At 60.8% G+C, this 16983-nt stretch overlaps 2 protein-coding genes across 4 annotated transcripts; both read right to left on the bottom strand.

The window, feature by feature from the left end:
- Nucleotides 1–318: 318 nt before the first annotated feature.
- TMEM208 (transmembrane protein 208) lies at nucleotides 319–5908 on the bottom strand. The gene is made up of 6 exons (XM_076349521.1): nucleotides 5865–5908; nucleotides 5689–5784; nucleotides 5519–5578; nucleotides 5210–5346; nucleotides 1827–1911; nucleotides 319–775 (listed from the first exon to the last, which is right to left on the bottom strand). The coding sequence occupies exons 1-6, from the start codon at nucleotides 5868–5870 to the stop codon at nucleotides 638–640; spliced, it is 522 nt and encodes a 173-aa protein (XP_076205636.1). The 5' UTR covers nucleotides 5871–5908; the 3' UTR covers nucleotides 319–637.
- An 872-nt stretch (nucleotides 5909–6780) lies between these two features.
- On the bottom strand, nucleotides 6781–16130 carry ELMO3 (engulfment and cell motility 3). Of its 3 annotated transcripts, XM_076349523.1 has the most exons (20): nucleotides 15937–16130; nucleotides 15808–15848; nucleotides 15616–15688; nucleotides 15488–15538; nucleotides 14853–15022; nucleotides 13879–13978; nucleotides 13623–13774; nucleotides 12758–12836; nucleotides 12048–12098; nucleotides 11569–11691; nucleotides 11257–11388; nucleotides 10877–10981; nucleotides 10228–10336; nucleotides 9862–9998; nucleotides 9587–9750; nucleotides 9339–9451; nucleotides 8986–9090; nucleotides 8558–8640; nucleotides 8220–8300; nucleotides 6781–8011 (listed from the first exon to the last, which is right to left on the bottom strand). In XM_076349523.1, exons 1-20 carry the CDS (start codon nucleotides 16012–16014, stop codon nucleotides 7799–7801), a joined length of 2160 nt encoding a protein of 719 aa, XP_076205638.1. In that variant the 5' UTR covers nucleotides 16015–16130; the 3' UTR covers nucleotides 6781–7798. The 3 variants fall into 3 exon arrangements, with proteins under 3 accessions (XP_076205638.1, XP_076205639.1, XP_076205640.1); XM_076349524.1 differs by lacking the exons at nucleotides 14853–15022; nucleotides 15488–15538; nucleotides 15616–15688; nucleotides 15808–15848; nucleotides 15937–16130 and adding an exon at nucleotides 14665–14738; XM_076349525.1 differs by lacking the exons at nucleotides 12758–12836; nucleotides 13623–13774; nucleotides 13879–13978; ... (3 more) ...; nucleotides 15808–15848; nucleotides 15937–16130 and having other exon boundaries at nucleotides 11569–11677; nucleotides 12048–12086.
- Between the last annotated feature and the right edge of the window lie 853 nt (nucleotides 16131–16983).

Below are 16983 nucleotides of genomic sequence, written 5' to 3' on the forward strand. Positions count from 1 at the left end.
CTCCTGCAAAGGTAGCACAGGCCAATTTGTGGCTCCGAAGAGCCCAGGTTCAAACCCAAAAGCTCCCAAGTTTGGCTGCAAGCCCTGTTCACAGCACCCCCAGCTGCCCCACACGCCCGATCTTGCAGGGCAGCTGCAGCCCCTCCGCAGCGCGCGGACGCTCCGGCAGGCAGGGCAGCACAGAGCAAGCTTGGGAAGGGATGAGACGACTTGTCTTGGGGGATTTTGCTTCCCTCTGGGCCCGGTTTCCAAGAACACGCTGGCATTTTTAACGGCTTCCCTCCGCGAGCACCCCTGTACGAACACACTGCCAGCACGGTCAGTTAGACTCTGCTCTTTAATGTACTATTTCCTCCAACGTTGCAATCCCCAACCTCGAACGCGATACAGCGCTGCTTTAAAAAGGTATTTACACACATCCCAGCATCACCCCCCCCTTGTCGTCCCAAGGAGCAAGGCCTCGGCTGGCGCTAAGGACCAACCGAGGGAAGTCTCTTGCAGCCTTTCTAGCGGAATGGCAGCAATGACAGAGGGCAGCATAGCTACTGCGATGGTTTCGGATTGGCTTCGGTTGCATCCCTGATGAAATAACAGCATGGAGATGAGAGATGGCGTTAATCTATCTCCCCAGGCAGGGCTAGAAGCGCTTCATCTGGCGGCGTTCTTGTCGGCGTTGCTTCTTCTCATTTGGTTCCTGACCGGCAGGCGAAGAGTCAGCTGTGAACCAGGGCCCCAGGATGTTCACCCACAGGAGGTAGAGAGCGCGTCCCGGAGCCTGCAAGACACGTGTGGCACAAAGTCGGTCACTTTGGGGACAGCTCTGGCAGGGGTGGTGTTACGGTCAGGAGGGCTGGTCCTACCGAGGAAGCCGAAGGAGCTGGGAGTATCTTTACAGGCTGGATCAGGGGCATCGCGGGATGCACGGAAATCAAAGGCAGTGGCAGGCGTCCAAAATAAATGGCCTGATTTCATACGGTTTAGGAACTTGCACACGTATACAGCACTCAGGCTTCGTATACGGAAATCCCAGCATCAGGTCTGAATTACCCAGAAAGATCCAACTGCCCAGACATTCTGCCTCTCCCTCCTTCAGAAAAAACACCCACGTTTCTCTAAATGAAAACCAGCGTGACCTGGATGGTCTCCGGGGGACAGTCGGAGTCTAGGCCGCCCTCTGCCAGAACCGGCTAAAACGAACCTGTGAGTAAGGACTGAAACAAGGTAACTTTGTACGCTCCCAAGATTGCTTTACGTATCTTCGCGGGATATACTCAAAGCAACCGTGGGACTTTTTTTTAACTAACTGGAGATTTTTTTTGTCCTTCTCCAAAAGCAGTTTTACCTGGAGGCACACGACAAACGCCTCGGGAGTAGAAAGCGTCTGGTTGTGTTAGGGGGAAATTGAAGCCTACGGCGTTTGATCTACCAAGCGGCACAGCGTCCGGCAGTTCCCAGCCTCAGTCCATGCCGGTGAATGACTGAGACAACCAAACAGGCAGCAGCACAGTCTGTTTGCTGCAGCCACAAAAAGGCTCTACGCACAAAGATGGCTTTGACCTGTGTTCCTCGTCGTCCTTTCACAGGACCAGAGAAAGGCCAAGGCCAGCCTAGTTTTTGCGTGGTTGACTCAAAGGGATCAGGACTTCCTTCCCTCGTACGGTCTCACTTTTAACAAGATTTGACAGGGAGATTAAAAAAATTTATCAGAAAATAGTTTTGGCCTGAAACAGGACACTGAAATGAAATGGATAAATAATGTCCTCAGTCCTGAAGACAGGGAAAGACAGGGACGACGCAGAGCAACAAGGAAAACCGCAGGGGCTTACCAAGAGCCAGAAGTACCAGACGTAGAGCGAGAAGCAGCTCAACACTTGGACCATGGCTGTCAGCAGGATCACGTCCTTGAGGTGCCTGAGGGAAGAAGAGCAAAACATTAACCTTCCATTCCAGCCCCCGCCGAACACACCAGCTCCTCTGCCAACACAGCCCGTCTGCACCGCCTCCGGGGAGCGACCCTGCCTGGCCCGACCGAAGGACCGTCCCTGCAGCTATGCTTCGCCACACAAGGTAATCTAGAAGAATCAGAGCAGTAAACAAACACACCAAAAAAAAACCCCCCACCCCAAAATCTGAGGAGTTGAAGAGCTAGGCTCCCCCTGAAAAGGGACATTGAGAAAGCTGAGGAATGCGGGGGAGCGGAAATCAGCAGCAAAACCGCCCCCCCCCCCTGCAGCCCGCAGCAGCACCCACCCATTTGACACGTATCATGGCATGAAGTCCAGCCGCTCGTGTCCTCGCAGCTGGCTGCACCGGGGGAAGCACGAACCTTCCCTCTGCAATTTCACAGGCTGACAGACACGCTCAGGGTCACCAAAGGGCTGGGGTGCCCCAAGGACAAGCACACCGTCACCCGCAAGCCAAGCTACAGCAACAGACAGCTCCCCCTCCCCTCCTGCTTATCCGACTCCGGGGTCTTCCACGCCAGCCTGAGGCAGAGCGGAGAGCAGCGACGGACAGGGACAAGCTGCCCACGCCTCAACCGTGACCCTCGGGGGGGACCCGACACCCAGGAGAGGTAAACAGGTATTGGTTTTTCAACGCAAGCCACAGGGAGTGCCATGATGGGTCAGAAAAACGCCAACTCCTTCCCTCCCATTAAATCATCATCTGCTGGAGTAAGAAACACTCGAGTCGCATCCAAGAACGCGGTCGAGAAAACAAAGGCAGAGGTAATGGTAATGAAACAGCTTGTCTCATTCTGGGCAGCACAGCGCAAAACAAAGTGACCGGAAACAACTGGTTTAGGCTGGGACGCCATCATCGACTCAAGACACTGCAGGACCCGTCAACAGCTCTAGGATGAGACGCTGAGGTTCAGAAACCTCGTGCATCACCGGAGGCCACAGAGGGGTGACGGCAGAGCTCCCACCGAACCCAGCTCTTCCAGGGACCAGCAAGATCGGCCTTCCTCAACCCCAAAGCAACACACGGCATCCGATTCGGGTACAGACGGCACGAGGGAAACGCCGTCAAATCCGCGGCGTTCCAGAAGCAGCTCCAAAAGAGCACTCGTTCATCAGCTGCGGCACACTCAGCCGAGAGGCAGGAAAACATCCGCCGCTTTCTGAAAGGAACCGCCCGCCTGGAGCGGTTCCCCCATCCCCGAAGTGGTAATCGGAGCGCTTCGCCTGACAAACGGACGCAGTTGCGTCCTGCTGGAGGAGCACTTTGCGTTCACGTACGAACGGGGTGAAAATAACGAGACTTGCAGTCCCACGGCTGAGGGCTCTGCACAGGCTCAGGTACAAAGGCACAGGGTAAGGACGGGAACGTCAGCTGCGCGGGTTTTGGTTTTACAGCTCCACCGCCGAGCTGCGCCATGTTTTGCACAGCCCCTGCCTCGGACGAGCATCAGTTAATTTTAACGTGTCGTAAAACTCACCCCAGGGGTGTATTGCTCGGGCAGAACAACCTCAGAGCCCCAGTACCAAGAGAAATACGACGTCTGCAGCCAGGGCTGCGGCGGTGCTACAACTGCACCTGACGCCTTTTCACAGCAGGTAACAGGATCCCTGTGCTAGCTCCTGTCAGTCATTGCCCCTGACAGCGCCATCACACACGTGCGTGGGGCAGTTACCGGGGCACCCACCCTGCTTCGGTGCCTGACACATCTCCCACGACTTAGGAGGATACCCCAGACGACATCAAACTTCTGTATTTTCCTTACTCAACTGTCCCGGGTTGTGTTGCACAAAAAAGGGGATCCAAAATATTTTGCGCTTCTACTCTGGAGAGCCAAAGCGGTGTAAAACGGGAGAAAAACGCGCAGCTGACCAGCAGGAAGAAGGATGAAGAGGGTGTAAAGCACCCAGCTCACAAATCACACTAGAAATAATTCCCTCTCTTCCCGGCCACCTCGTCCCTCGGCTGAGTCTCTTACACCGCACACCTCAGTCACTCTGGCCGCACGTAGAAGATTTACTACTCCGCTAACAAACACACAAGATGAGAGCTCATCCTGCGCAGAGGCAGCGGGTTCTGTGCCGCGCAGTCGGTCTGCCTGCTGATAACATCCCCGGGCGTCTGCTGGCTGCAGAAATAAAACTTCTGTTAAGAAAAATAAAAACATATACATCAATTCACGGCCCTCCCAGCAGGAGAACACTTGACGTGGTGCAGAGGGCTCTGCCCGAAACGAGGCCCCGCTGTGTTTCTTCAAAAGCCCGGCAGCAAACGAAAGACGGAGGTAAACTTTAAACTGTAGGACAAGGACACGGGAGGGAAGGGGCCAAGCACCCCGGTACTGCACCTCGCTGAGCACGCGCTGAAGAACCCCAGCAAAAGCTGGGCCAACAGGCAGAGGCTGAGGGCAGGGAGGACAGAGAGCAAAGCCTGACGGGACGACGACTGCCCGGCAGTTTTCTGTAACTAGTTTGAGGCTCGCTGTTGGAAAACACGTAAATCTAGAAGATATTTCTGCTGTTTCAGTACTGTTGTCTCCTTGTTTTATTTAACAGCGCTTTGCAGGAATTACTCTTGTGGGTTCCTTGACCAAGGAGAGAAGAGTTACAGCAGCGCCAAGAACACCGGACAGGCAAACACTCGGCGCTGTCTGCAGGCAGACGCAGGGAACGCACAAGCACAGGGGGCAGAAAAGGCTGAGGGGGTGAGAGGAGCAGGCTAAGACAGCAGGGAGGGTTTTTAGCGTGTAGAACAGTTCAAGACACAGCCACGCAGCCAGTTTGCAGCTGAGACGGGGTAGCTGGCAGCGCGTGCCCTTCCGCTCTGTCAGGCACTACCTGCAGCGCTGGTTTAAAAAGAAAATATCTCTGTGTGTGGCGGAAGCGTGCGCAGTGTCAGCGCTGTCTCTTCACTGGAAGACGGTTGTAAGATGCTCCAGCTGAACCATTTGGGATCTCCTACCTGTGCGCCTCAGCCCTAAGGACGGTGACCGTCCCGGGCTGACATACCCACGTGGCAGCTCGTGACTAGCGCGCGCCGGGCCAAGCATTCAGACAACAAGAACAGTTCAGGCACATTCTTGGAAAAAACGGCTACAGGCTTCCAGCTCCCCTCGTGCCCGCGCCGGTGGGCAAACCGAGGCGGGAGCTGAGGCCTGGCCTGCTCCTTCTGGGGCTCTCCTGGCTCTGCGCGCACGCTCAGGCAGCAGGTCCTGCTCACCTGGACTCGTGCGGGTGTGGACACTCACTCTGCCATCCCCTGCTCCATATTCAGGTCAATTCCCCCGTCGGCAAGGCTGCCGTCTTCTGCGAAAGACGGCTTTGCCATGGAGTTCATGGACCGGTAGCTGGTACCGTAGACCACCGAGCTGAAGACGAACGCTAGCTGCAACAAGGAAACAGCCGTCAGCCGCAGACGCCACGACCCCCCGGGGCAGAGCGGCAGGGGCCTGCTGGCCTCGCCTGTCGCGGCAAGCGGGAAAGGACCCGGCTTTCAGCCGGGCCCCCCTCGCCGGGGCGGGAGCCGGTGCCCCGCCTGCAGCGGGCCGGGCGCTCACCCACGTCCAGGCGGAGGCGGCGGGGTAGAAGATCACCAGGTTCACCACGGCGTAGACGGCCTGCGGAGAGAGCACGGCACGGCTGTCTGCCCGGCCCGGCCCGGCCCGGCCCGGCCCTCCCCACCGGCCCGGCCCCGCGCCCCGCCGGGGCCCTCCCCGGCCGCACTCACGGAGGCCCCCAGGATGATGCGGAGGTAGAAGCGCAGCGTCTCCCGGTTCTCCTCGAAGATCTGCTTCTTGCCCTTGGTGCCCGCCTTCCCCTTGGGCTGCGGAGCCGAGAGAGGCGGTCAGCGGCCTGGCCCGCCCCGGGCCCCCGGGCGCCCGCACCCCCGGCCCCGCCACTCACCGCCATGGCCCCGCCGGCTCCGCGATCGGCTCCCGGCCCCCACCGGAAGCGAAACCCTCCCGGAAGGGGCGGGGCCGGAAGGGCGGGGCCGCGCCTGGTACCCGCCGGCCCGGGCCTACCTCAGGCCGGGGAGGGGAGGGGAGGGGAGGGGAGGGCCCGGGCCTGGGGGGGTCCCGCCGGTCCCCGCAGGCCTCCCCTCTCCCTGGGGGGCTCCCGCCGTTCCCAGCCCCGGGGACCCCGAGGCCTTTCCCCTGGCCCCACTGTGCAGCCCAGGGGTTTGGGGTGCCGGTGCCTGCCCTTCCCATCTCGACACCCCCCCCCCCCCGTACAGTCCCTTGGCCTGCTTGTGCCCGTTGCCTTCCCTTGGCTCCTGGGAGAAGGCGACTTGCTGCACCCCAGCAGCGTCGGGGCCCTGCGCAGCCATCGAGAGCCTGACCTGAAGCCCAGTGGCTCTCGCCTCCCGCAGTAGCTCCGCTGGGACAAGAGCTGGGGCTGCAGAGCCGGGCCCTGCGGGGCAGCAGCCTCACAGAGACGGCCTTCACCAGCCTCGTCTTTCCTTGCGACGGCTCCTTTAGATCCAGGCCGCTGCTCTCCAAGCTTCAAGCCCAAGAGGCACTGGGCCACTTGCAGGAGCTGAGCTTGCCCAACTTGTTACCAGGACCACCCGCAGTGCTCCTAAGCCTTCCTAGGCTAGAAACGGCCTTAGCTCTAGCTCCATGGCCACCTTCCTCGGAGGTGACTTGACCCCTCGCCTGCTCCTCCGCTCAGCGGTAGGAACAAAACCTTCCTGCCGGCCATCCTCCGGGCCTCTTCACGCTCTGTGCTGCAGCACAGTCACAGTCTCGCCCGCTTTGGCCCCTTTTTGCCTGCAGTCAGCCTCCCCCCTCCCCCAAACCTTCGGAAAGGACACAGCCCCGAGTTCTCCACAAGTGTTTATTGTCCCAATACGCGGGAGGCAGAGGCACGGTCGGAGCCCCAGAGATCTGCGGCTGCAGTCACAGGCTACACCTGATGGAGAAGCTGTAGGCACGAGGAGGTGCGGGGGCACCGGGGTGGGAGCCGTGGGGGCCGGGGAGGAGGTAGCTTGTCGTGGTGCAGTAGTGCAGCAGCATGGCTGAAGTGTGCAAGTACCCGCCCGGGGCGGGGGAAGGCACCAGGATTGGCACGAGTGCCGCAGCGCCGGGCAGCAAGGGCAGACCGGGGTCTCCTCCTCACAGCAGGCGCGGCGGCAGCGAGCCCCTGCCCAGCTGACGTGGCGCTGGGAGAGGGGTCTGTACCCCTAAACACCCCCCTTCCAGGAGTGGGAGCGCACAGGGCTCAGCAGAAAAACGTTTCAGTGCGGCACGGGCCTGGCTGGGCAGGCACACCGTGCTCTGGAGATGCCGTCTGCTCACCAAACTGAGGGGAAAGGGTGTTTTATCCTTTTTCTAACCCCTTTCTTGGCCAGAAAGGATCCCCTATGCTGACGGGGAGAGCCAGACAGTGCGGATTCGTACCTTTGTAGTGCTGCCCCCCCCTCCAGCTCTCCCAGGGCTGCCCGTACCTTTATTCCTGCCCCTATCCTTGCCCTCTCTGCCCAAAGCCTGGCTGCGGTGTGGGGGGGTCAGCGCCACCGCAGAGGGGTTCGGCTGTCTGGAAGGTATTTCGTCTGGCCTGCCCGTGGCAGGGGGGCGAAGCAGCCGGGTCACCTCCCCTCGAACAGGAGCCTGACGCTCGGTGGCTCAGCCCCGTGCTCTCGCAGGAGGGCAGGACACAGGCAGGGAAAGGTGGGCAGCGCGCGCCCCGGGATGGGCGAGGTGCAGGCAGCACACACCCAAGCCCCCAGCCAGCGCCTGGGCTCGTCCCTTTGGGCAGGAGATGGAGGACAGAGCCTGGAGGAAGGGGTTTGATTTTGGGGAGCTTAGAGGGGGGGAGGATAGGGCACAGGGAGGAGCTCACTGCTCTGCGTGGCGGAAGTCGTAGCAGAAGTTTAAGTTGCTGGGGGGCTTGGGGATGGGAGGGGGGGTGTCGGGGATGCTGATGTTCTCCAGGTCCAGGAGCCGCAGCTTGAGCTCCATGGACAGCAGGACATCAAGGTCCGTCTGCGTTCGCTCGCTCGTCATCTCCTTGCCCAGGAGCACGTTCAGCCCATCCGTCCAGAGGCAGAACTGGGGAAGCAGAGCACGAGTGTCTCTGGCACCAGCCCTGGGCGGCTGGAGAGCCCACCTCTCCCCCCCGCTGTGGCTCCCTCCCCGGGGAAGCCCAGGAGGGTGGGCTGGGGATGAGGGGACACACACGACTCCCTTCCCCGCCTGCTGTCCCCTGGCAAGGACATCTGGCTGCAGCGTGCCTCCCCGGCGGGCCCTTGGAGCTCACCTCGTACCGGGTGGGGGCAATGAAGTTGAGGCAGTATTCCTCCACGTCGTACACGACGGAGAAGGCCAGCTCCAGGACGTCCTGTGGGGACAGCACAGGGGGTAGCCGGCTTCTCAGCTGGACTCTTTCCAGCCCCGGTGGGGTTCCCAGCAGGAGCTGCCTCCCAGCCTCCTCCTCTGCACCCCAGAAGACCCAAGAGTCTCAAGCCACGTCAAAAACCTACCACCGTCCATGAAACCACCCAACCTGCCACCATCCACCCACCACCAAAACCCATCAGCAGCTGGGGAGGGGAGCGTGCTGGGCCCCCTGCGCGGGGCGGGGTGGGAGGTGCTGACCTTGTTCTGCTTCCCGGAGCTCTTCTCCTTCGTGTGCGGACACTCCTTCCCCACAAGCAGCATCTTCATGTCCGCCACAGGAACTGGGGCAAGCGGAGGAGCTGTGAGCGCCCGCTCTCCTCTCCTCTCCCCAACGTCCCTGGCGCTCAGAGCCCAGCAGAGGCCGAGCATGGGGGCTCACAGCCCTCCGCTCGGGGTCGGGGGGGGCTCAAGCCGCTCTGCAGCGCCCTTTGGAGAGCCAGCCCGCCCCAGCCTGAACTCCCACAGCTCCCAGTCCCACGGTACCAGCGGGCACTGGGCCAGGCGCGCGGGGGCCAGGCAGAGGGGCGATTCCCACCTTAAGGCATCCCCCGCGTGTCACAGCTTGGGGGGGGCACGGAGAGGGCTCCCCTCCCTTCCTTCCCACCCTCTTTCTCCCCATCACCTACTTTTCTCTGGCAGGCTCTCGATGGGGGGAGAGTGCACCCCCTCCTCCACGTCCCCGTAGTGCAGCACCTTGTGGTTGGGTGACAGGCGGCAGTACCAGAGCTTGTCTGCAGCAGAAGGGCCGTCGGGAAATGCTCAGCCTCCCGCCGCTGAGGTCCCCTTCCCCGGGTGGAGGGAGCTGCCCCCTCGTCAGTCCCACCCCCTGGGTGAGCCCACGCCAGCCGTCCGGGGAGCCACACACGCTGCTCCCCACAGATTAATTGCGACTTCCCCGGTGGCAGGGGACATGGGGGACGAGCCTCTGTCCCCCTCCCGGGACACCCCCCCCCCCCGGGAGTGGAGGGCTGGCACTCACCCTGCCTGCGGCGGCTGCTGATCTTGCGGAAGAGGGTGCCCTCGCAGAGGTGCAGCAGGCGCTGCTGTCGGATCAGCTCCAGGAGCTCCGGCTTCAGCCTCTCGCGCAACTCCCTGGGGCGAGAGCCAGCAGAAGAGAACGCGGCCGCTTCAGCAGGCGCTCGCTGATCTCCCCCAGCCCCACGGCGTGTGTGTGTCCCCCCAGGTCCCCCCATCGCAGCTCCGGCTCCCTGCCCGCAGCCCACTCACAGCACGGGCACAGCCAGCGTCTCCTCCTGGTGCAGCCGCTCGGTCTGCCGCAGCTTCAGGATCTCGCTGTAGTTCAGCGCGTTCACTCTGGTCTTGAATAGCTCCAGGGAGGTGGGCTTGAGCGACAGGGTCCTGGTGATCTGCTCCCGCACCACCTGCAGCACCTGCGGGGCCCAGGACGTCACCCCCAGTCTGGTGACGCTCCCCGGAGCCCCTGAATTTGTGCACAGCCCGTGGCCCCAGCTCCCGTCCGGGGCCCCAGCATCCCCTCGCACCTTGTCAAAGTCCTCCTGGGTAGCGCGCATCTCCTTCCAGGTCTTGTTCACCAGCTGGATGCAGATGCAGAAGAGCTCTTCAAAGAAATGATCCTGCCCGAAGAACATAGGGTAAAAGGCCTGAGCCGTCTCCGAGCCTGCGGTGAGAAGGACAGATGACGCCAGACTCCCCAGTTTTTCCGGGGGATTTCAGTCTTCAGGAGAACCTGGACGTTTCCCAGCCCTACCTCCCCTTCCCCTGCTGTCGGCCACGCCGGAGCCTGGTGGCCCCACGTACGCAGCCCCCTGCCCTGGCGGCTTGTCCCCACTCCTGCCAGCCGGCAGGCAGCAGGGCAGGGAGAAGGACAAGCTGGGGCGCACACATACACGGCTCTCCAACGTGCAGGATCTCGCAGAGGATCAGGGTGAGCTGGATGCTGCTTCGAGCGAAGGGGCATTCGTGTTTGTCTTCCCGGCTGCTGTTCTCGAGGACAAACTGGAGGAGAGGGTCGTTGCCTTGCGTTACGCGGGCCACGGACTCGGAGGGCTGCCCCACCTCAGACACCCCACGCTTCTTCTGAGCTTCCTAGTCGAGCTGTCCCCCCAGGCTAAGCCATCCCTAACAGAAGTAGTTAGCTCTCCCCAAAAACCAGCCCCAGCCCCCTCCTTCCCCTGCAGCAGTGCTGGAGCTGATCGCAGGCACAGCAGGTCGGAGCGGGGTTAATGCTCTGCAGCCGCTGGCTGGTTTTGCCCAAATCGCCCCGGTTCGCTCAGACGCGAACAAGGCCTGAAAGCCAAGCCATGGGCAAAACACTGCAAAAATTATGGGGACCCTTCAGTGCCACCGGCCTCAAATGGCTGCTCCTACCCACAGGGAGGACTTGGCTCCATCTGAAACGGGACAACAGTAGGACACCTGCCCGAAAGGGACATCCTCGCCTGGGTTTGGCCAAGGACGGGTCAGAAGGAAAGGAAAAGAAGGTGGAGATCCACCAGCACCTCTCCGCCAGGGAGTTCTCCGGGAGAGAGCACGCACCCTGCTGTAGGCGTTGGGGGTGTGCCTGGAGAAATACACCATGTTGTCGAGGGCAAGGAGTCCCGGCGGGGCACGGCGGAGGTCCTCCGCTGGGTTGCTGTTGTTCTAGGAGGACACAAAAGGGTGCAATTTAGCAACTGCTGCTTTCTTCTCCGAGCAGCAGAGTCCTCCTGACGCAGCCGTGGGGTTTGCCTTTTGAGTCCCGGCAGCTCCACAGCACTCGCTGTTTAGCGGTGCCAAGGGACAAGAAGGGAGGTACTGCCTGGTGGCCCATCAGGATCAACAGGGACGCCAGGCTTAGGGGAGCCATCAGAAGGCGCCACCGAGTCTGGGTGGCAGAGCCAGCGTGGGGCTGGGGAGGGGATGCGGGGGGCACGCACCATGAAGCCCAGCTTGCGGAACTCCTTGGCACACAGGGATCGCCGGCGCTCGGTGCTGAAGTTGCTGGCAGATGCCTCGCTCTCCGACTCAAAGGCGGTTTGGCGCAGCGACTGGAGGAGCTCCCGCTGTTCCTGGAGGGAATGCGGGGAGAAGGGGATGCCGGTGAGCCCCACGCAAGCAGGTTCTCCCAGGACAAACCGACGATGAAATCAAATGTGCTGGGTTTACCCAAAGGTGAACCTTCACCCTAATTCCACAGGTGGAAGAGAAAGAGAGCAGGGCCAGACTCGCCAAGAGAGCGGCTCCCAGACCTGTGAGTAGGGATCCATGGAGGTCCTCATGCGTCGCTCGCACAGGTTGAGGCTGACGGACTGCAGCACATACAGGTAATGGGCCATCTCATCCCCCAGCGGCTCAGAGCTGTGGATGATGTTCTATAGGAGACTGCGAGTGAGAAGGTTCCCCCGGGCTGCTGCTCCCGGTTCCCCCAAGCCCAGGGGCCCAACAGCCAAAGCCCAGGAGGTCCTGCTGCCCGAAGGGGCGTTAGGAAGCGGGCAGCTCCCCGCGGGGTTGGGCGAGAGCTGGGTGCACTGAACTGCAGGCAGCCGGGGGTGCAACCCTGGGCGTGTGGGTGCCAGCGTGGCAGCACCCACAGGAGGCATCAAGGAAGGGGTGTGGGGCACGCAAGCAGGCACGGTCACCTAAGGCTGGGGCTGAGGGGACAGGGGCTGGGGAGGAAGGACAGAGGATGAAGCACAGAGCAGACCCTTGCACGACCCCAGCTCCTCACCTTGTGGATAAACTGCCTGATGTTCTTCTCCCTCAGGTATTCCATCATGTCCTAGGAAGGGAAGAGGCTGTGAGACGTTCCCCAGCTCAGCACACCACCGTTTCCCCAAAAAAAGCCGGTGTTCCCTCTGCAGACCAGCTTCCCGGCTATGCCTGGCTTTGGGCCACAGGCAGGGTGGGGACAGAAAGGAACCGGCAGTCTCAGGAGTGACACCGGTGAGCAGGAGACCTGCCCCCAGCTTCCACTGCCCTGGCAGCCAGAACTAGCCCACCCCAATGGGGCTCAAACAGATCCTGCCCTACCAGGCTGCCAGGACAAGGTTGTGTCAGTCAAGGAGAAGAGGCAGAGTGAGGACACTGACTTTAAACATCTCTGGGCACCTCTCAGCCCCGCCATCCCAGAGAACACAAACGCTGCAGCGGAGGACCCAGCTGCCCAAGACCCCATCACGGGGGGGCCCAGCCGTGATGGCCCAAGATGTGCCAGGCACGGGGTCTGGGCCGTCACGGTCACTGTGCCACCACCAGCCGTGACACTTCTCTTGTCATTTGAGATCTTGCATCCCCCCCAAAACTACTCCAAGGACAGCAGAGGCCTCTCAGCAGAGCACCCCCGTGACAGGGGCACTGTGGTGCTTGGATCTGCAATGCCCACCACCCTGCCATCACCCGGTCCTGCCTACCGCCCACGGGCAGAGGGCAGCCCCTTACCCGCCGCTCAGCGTCAGTCGCAGCCAGCAGCAGTGCAATGAGCAGGGCCATCGCCTTCAGCTGCAGCTGGGCATTTGTCCTGCAAAAGGAGGATGATGAGGAGAGTCACCAGCCCTGAGGATGGTCTTGCCCTCCCCAAGGTGGAGTCCTCTCCCCCTTTCATTGCTGGACCCCAGTGCGTGGAGCTGGAGGACCCAGAGAGGCCAGGGCCATGAGTGAGCAGCTGCTGACAGCGGGACCGGGGATGAGATGGTCCCCGCAGCTGTGACTGCAGAGCACCCATGGATGGATCAGATATTGCTCTGCACACACCCGTGGGTACAGCATTTTGGAGCCGTAGGAAAACCCAGGGTGAGCAACAGACTCCTGTCTGGCAGGAGCCCTGGGCACAAGCCTCTCCATTTTCTAGAAAGAATAACCTCCAAACTGAAGAGACGCAGAGGTATGAGGCAGATGTGGGAAGGAAGAACCCTCCTTAGCTGAGGGATTTAACAAACTCTGTTTGTTCAGTACAGCACCAGCACCCCAAGTTGCAGGGAATATACTGCTGCTCCTAAATACACTGGGGAAAGGGAAGGAAGAGCCAACGCCAGAAAAACGGCAGGTCAGCTAAAGAACTAAAATATCTGAACGAAACAGGCCATGAATGAAGGAATCTGACCTGGAAACGGGATGGTTTCCAGGACAGTCCATCCCTCCCCCAGCAGCGGGGACGGGACAGGCTGCCCACCCACAAGTTGTTTAGGAAGGGACAATACAACATTGTGCCAGGGATAATCAGCAACACCCAGAGAAATCCCCTCCATCGCCTCATCCCCACCGGCTTTGGGATGGGGGCGAACGGTGCTCCGGCCTCTCCACTTACACCTGCAGGTGGGTGAGAAGACGATCCAACGTCACTTCTTTTCTGACTAGCTCAAAGAGGAGGCGACTGGTGGGTACCATGTTCTCCAAGATAGACAAGGAGAGCTGCTGGACAGATGCATCCACCACGTTCATATTGACGTAACTCACTATCTACAAGACACAAAACCATCCGTCGACGGCAGGCTGAGCCTGGGTGACGAGGGCAACAAGGAATCCCAAGGGCACAGGCTGTGGAACCCGCAGAAGGTGCTTACCTTCTTGATGAAGGCTGCACTAAGAGTCTCCCAGGAAACAAAATCATGCTCCATCAGCTCCATGAAGGCCTTCAGGGTATGAGCTAGCATCTCCCCTGTACTGGAGGAACAGATGAGCAAACGCAGTGAGGTGGGTCCAGATACCCCCCAGTCACCAGTGTAAGGCAGGAGCACGCTCGCACATTGGTGGGTACGTTGGAAATAACTAGAGAAGCAGAGAGCAGCGAGGAGGAGAAGAAAGGAAAGAGGTACTGTTGGGTAAGAAATCGGACTCTCGCTTAGTCATCCCAGGAAGTCGAGGCAGGGGAAGTTCAACAGTTTCTGGAAAGCTGCATTACCACGGTACAAAGATCACTGCAGACAAGCTCTCGAGAAAGCCAAGCCACCCCAAATCCCTCCCCCTGCTTCCAAGAAACACACACTGCGCTGCCCGGTTTTGGGCTCCACATCCTCTGTGAGATAGGAGCTCAGAGGAGATGCACCATCACATCCTGAAAGAGTCAGGCAGGCACTAGTTTGGCAACCAGGGTTTTCTCGAGCTGCCTGCAGACTCTCACAGCTAAAACCTCATGGCAGAGGGGATTATTCGGGGTGGCAGGAATGAGCAGCAGCAGAGGCTACGATCATCACGGGATGTTTCCTGGCAGCAAAACCCATGGGGCTGCAGAGGACCCAGCCAGCGAAGGGATGGGAGGTTGAAGTCTGGGCACATTCACGAGGCGTCAGGACCACAGACCCCTGGGGACCTTCCCCCGGCCGCCAGCGTGCGGGGACACAGCCACGTACCTGCAGGTAAGGAGCCTGCAGAGCCAAGCACCCTGCTGCCAGCGCTGCCCTTCGTGCCGCAGCACGGGGATCAACAAGCCAGGAACATGAACCAAGTCCACTCCAACAGCCGGCTTGGAGCTCATAGAGCATTAGCAAGGGAGGAGAAAAGTCAAGAACTGCAAGGAAAGTCCTCTCCTGATACTCACTCGTTCCCTTCTTCCACAATATAAAAGATTTGTTTCAAGCCATTCCTGTTGATGAACTCCTGAGCAAAGGTAACGTCTTGGGAGAGGCTCGCAAGCTTCTTCAGCGAGTCAGTCTTCACATCCGAGTTGTTGCTCTGGATCCCGCTGTACAACCTCTCTGCTTCTTGGTCCTACCAGGAAGGAAAGAATCAAGCCAAAGGGGCTCATCGAAAGACAGCGAGAAGCTTGGAGAAGGCTGGAAGAGCTTAAGCGCAAGTTTTGGAAGGAGGCTCAGGCTAGAGCAGCCCCGGTGAGGAGCTGGACCGAGAGACAGAGCCACCAGAGCAGAGACCAGGAGGAGCTGAGGAAGGAGGTCAAGCTGGCACGATGCTAAGAACGCTTGATGAGTTGGCCCACGCGTCCAAAGCATCTCAAGATGACTTAGTTTCTCTTCAAACTCCCCCAGGCTCTGCCGAGGGAGAATGAAGGTTGAGACAGGTCTGATGGGTCTGAGGCACCGAGGGGAGCCATCATGAGCCAGAAGTCGCCGAGCGAGGCAGCGGCAGAAGGCTTGGAGCACCGCATCGCCCCATCACAGGGGGACATCCCACCAGAGCACACGGCGAAGAAGGAGACGGGGGGACAGAGGGATGTACCGGGGAGGTGGTCAGCCGTAAAATGCTCCCGTTCTTAATCTCCCCGCGGTTCTGTAAGGAGAAAGGAACCAGTGAGCTGGCGAGCACCGTGCCGGTGGGGCCGGGGAGATGTCGGGGGGGCATCTCACCGACTCGGTGATGTAGGTCTGCCGCCCGTCCGCATACTGCAGGGCGTAGCGCTCGGCGTTGGGCAGGCTCCACCTGCAGAGACGGGCGGCCGGTCACAGCGCTGCATGGCTAGTGCCGGTCACCGTCGGGCCAGCGGCAGCCCGGTCACGGGCTGTCACGACCCGGTGGTGGGCAGCGGGTGCGGTACTCACGCGTCGCAGACGTCCTTGAGCACCGAGGCGAGGGGCTTGGTCTGCAAGCGAGAGGGCGGCCATGAGCTGGGGTGAAGGGTCTGGGGGGGGGGGGGAGGGGGGGCAGTTTTGGGGGGTGCCGGGCAGTACCTGCTGGAGCTCGATGAGCTGCGGGATGGCTCCCACCATCTGGATGGCGATCTTCACCACGTCCTTGGGTGGTGGCATGGCTCCCGCGGCGGCACCGTCACCGCTCGGCACGGCTCCCCGCCCCGCCGCGCCGCAGTTCCGGGTCGCCTCTGCCGCCGCCGCCGCCGCCTCCCCGCCTCCCGGAGGGCCCCTACCGCCGGCCCCGAGGCCCTGCCGCCGCTGCTGCTGCTGCCGGTCTCGATGGCGGCGCCGGACGCAGCCCCGAGCAGGCCCAGCCCAGCCCCCTCACCTGAGCTGACGCGGGTTCGGCGGGACCCACCTCCACGGCGAGGACGGGGCCTCCTGCCGGGAAAGGGCCCGGCCCCACCAGTGGATGAGGGGGACGGCCAGCACCCCGCTTTTCGGGGTCACCCTGTCCCCTCCGGGCTCGGCAGAGGGGAGGCGCAGGCCGGGGCAGGGTGGGAAACTCTGGAAAGTTTTTTGTTTATTCACGTCAGAGAACACTGTACAAATATTACAGGCAATTTTCTTTCCTTGCAAAAAAAGTATAAAAATAATCTTTATATACGAATCAAAAGTTCATTTGCAACTGTAAATTTTTCTCTCGGTATCCTTTTCTGAAGGTTGTCTAACTGGTGGCAAGCACGAACACTTGGAAGGAGGGCGAGGGCCAGGCAGTACATGGAGAGCTCGAGCCACACCGAAGCCACGGAGCCTAGCTAACGCACGCGCAGGACCGAGGGTGTTTGGTCAGCTTCCATGCGAAGGAGGGAAGGTTCACGGACTGGCTGCATGCGGGCTCAAGTTTCCCCCCCCGGCGGGGTCCCATGCCACGGCTCTCGCTGGCAGCAGCTGCCCCCCGCCAAACTAGAGAGTGTCCCGTTGTTCCTCCTGAATTCTTCACGCTCTTCCCAAAGAGGACGCCGGTGCTTCGGAGCTGCAGAGAGGAACGGCTCTTCTGGAGGAGTCCCACACAGAACAGGATGGCCCGAGGAGCCACCTCGGGGACGCAGCTCCCAAGCACATACTCTTCTCACCTCTGCGGGC

Source organism: Aptenodytes patagonicus, chromosome 11, assembly GCF_965638725.1.
Source record: "Aptenodytes patagonicus chromosome 11, bAptPat1.pri.cur, whole genome shotgun sequence".
Classification (NCBI taxonomy): domain Eukaryota; kingdom Metazoa; phylum Chordata; class Aves; order Sphenisciformes; family Spheniscidae; genus Aptenodytes; species Aptenodytes patagonicus.

Excerpts from the sequence above, each read along its gene's own strand:
- TMEM208 (XM_076349521.1), bottom strand. Across the intron at positions 5,579-5,688 it reads GCATCATCCTGGGGGCCTCC|GCCGTCTACGCCGTGGTGAA; the intron begins GTGAGTGCGGCC and ends CTCTCTCCGCAG. Across the intron at positions 1,912-5,209 it reads ATGGAGCAGGGGATGGCAGA|GCACCTCAAGGACGTGATCC; the intron begins GTGAGTGTCCAC and ends TTCTTCCCTCAG.
- ELMO3 (XM_076349523.1), bottom strand. The coding sequence starts at position 16,014 with ATGCCACCACCCAAGGACGTGGTGAAGATCGCCATCCAGATGGTGGGA. Across the intron at positions 15,023-15,487 it reads TACGGCTGACCACCTCCCCG|GACCAAGAAGCAGAGAGGTT; the intron begins GTACATCCCTCT and ends CCTTCCTGGTAG. Across the intron at positions 8,301-8,557 it reads GCTCCGGGAAGCAGAACAAG|GACGTCCTGGAGCTGGCCTT; the intron begins GTCAGCACCTCC and ends CTGTCCCCACAG.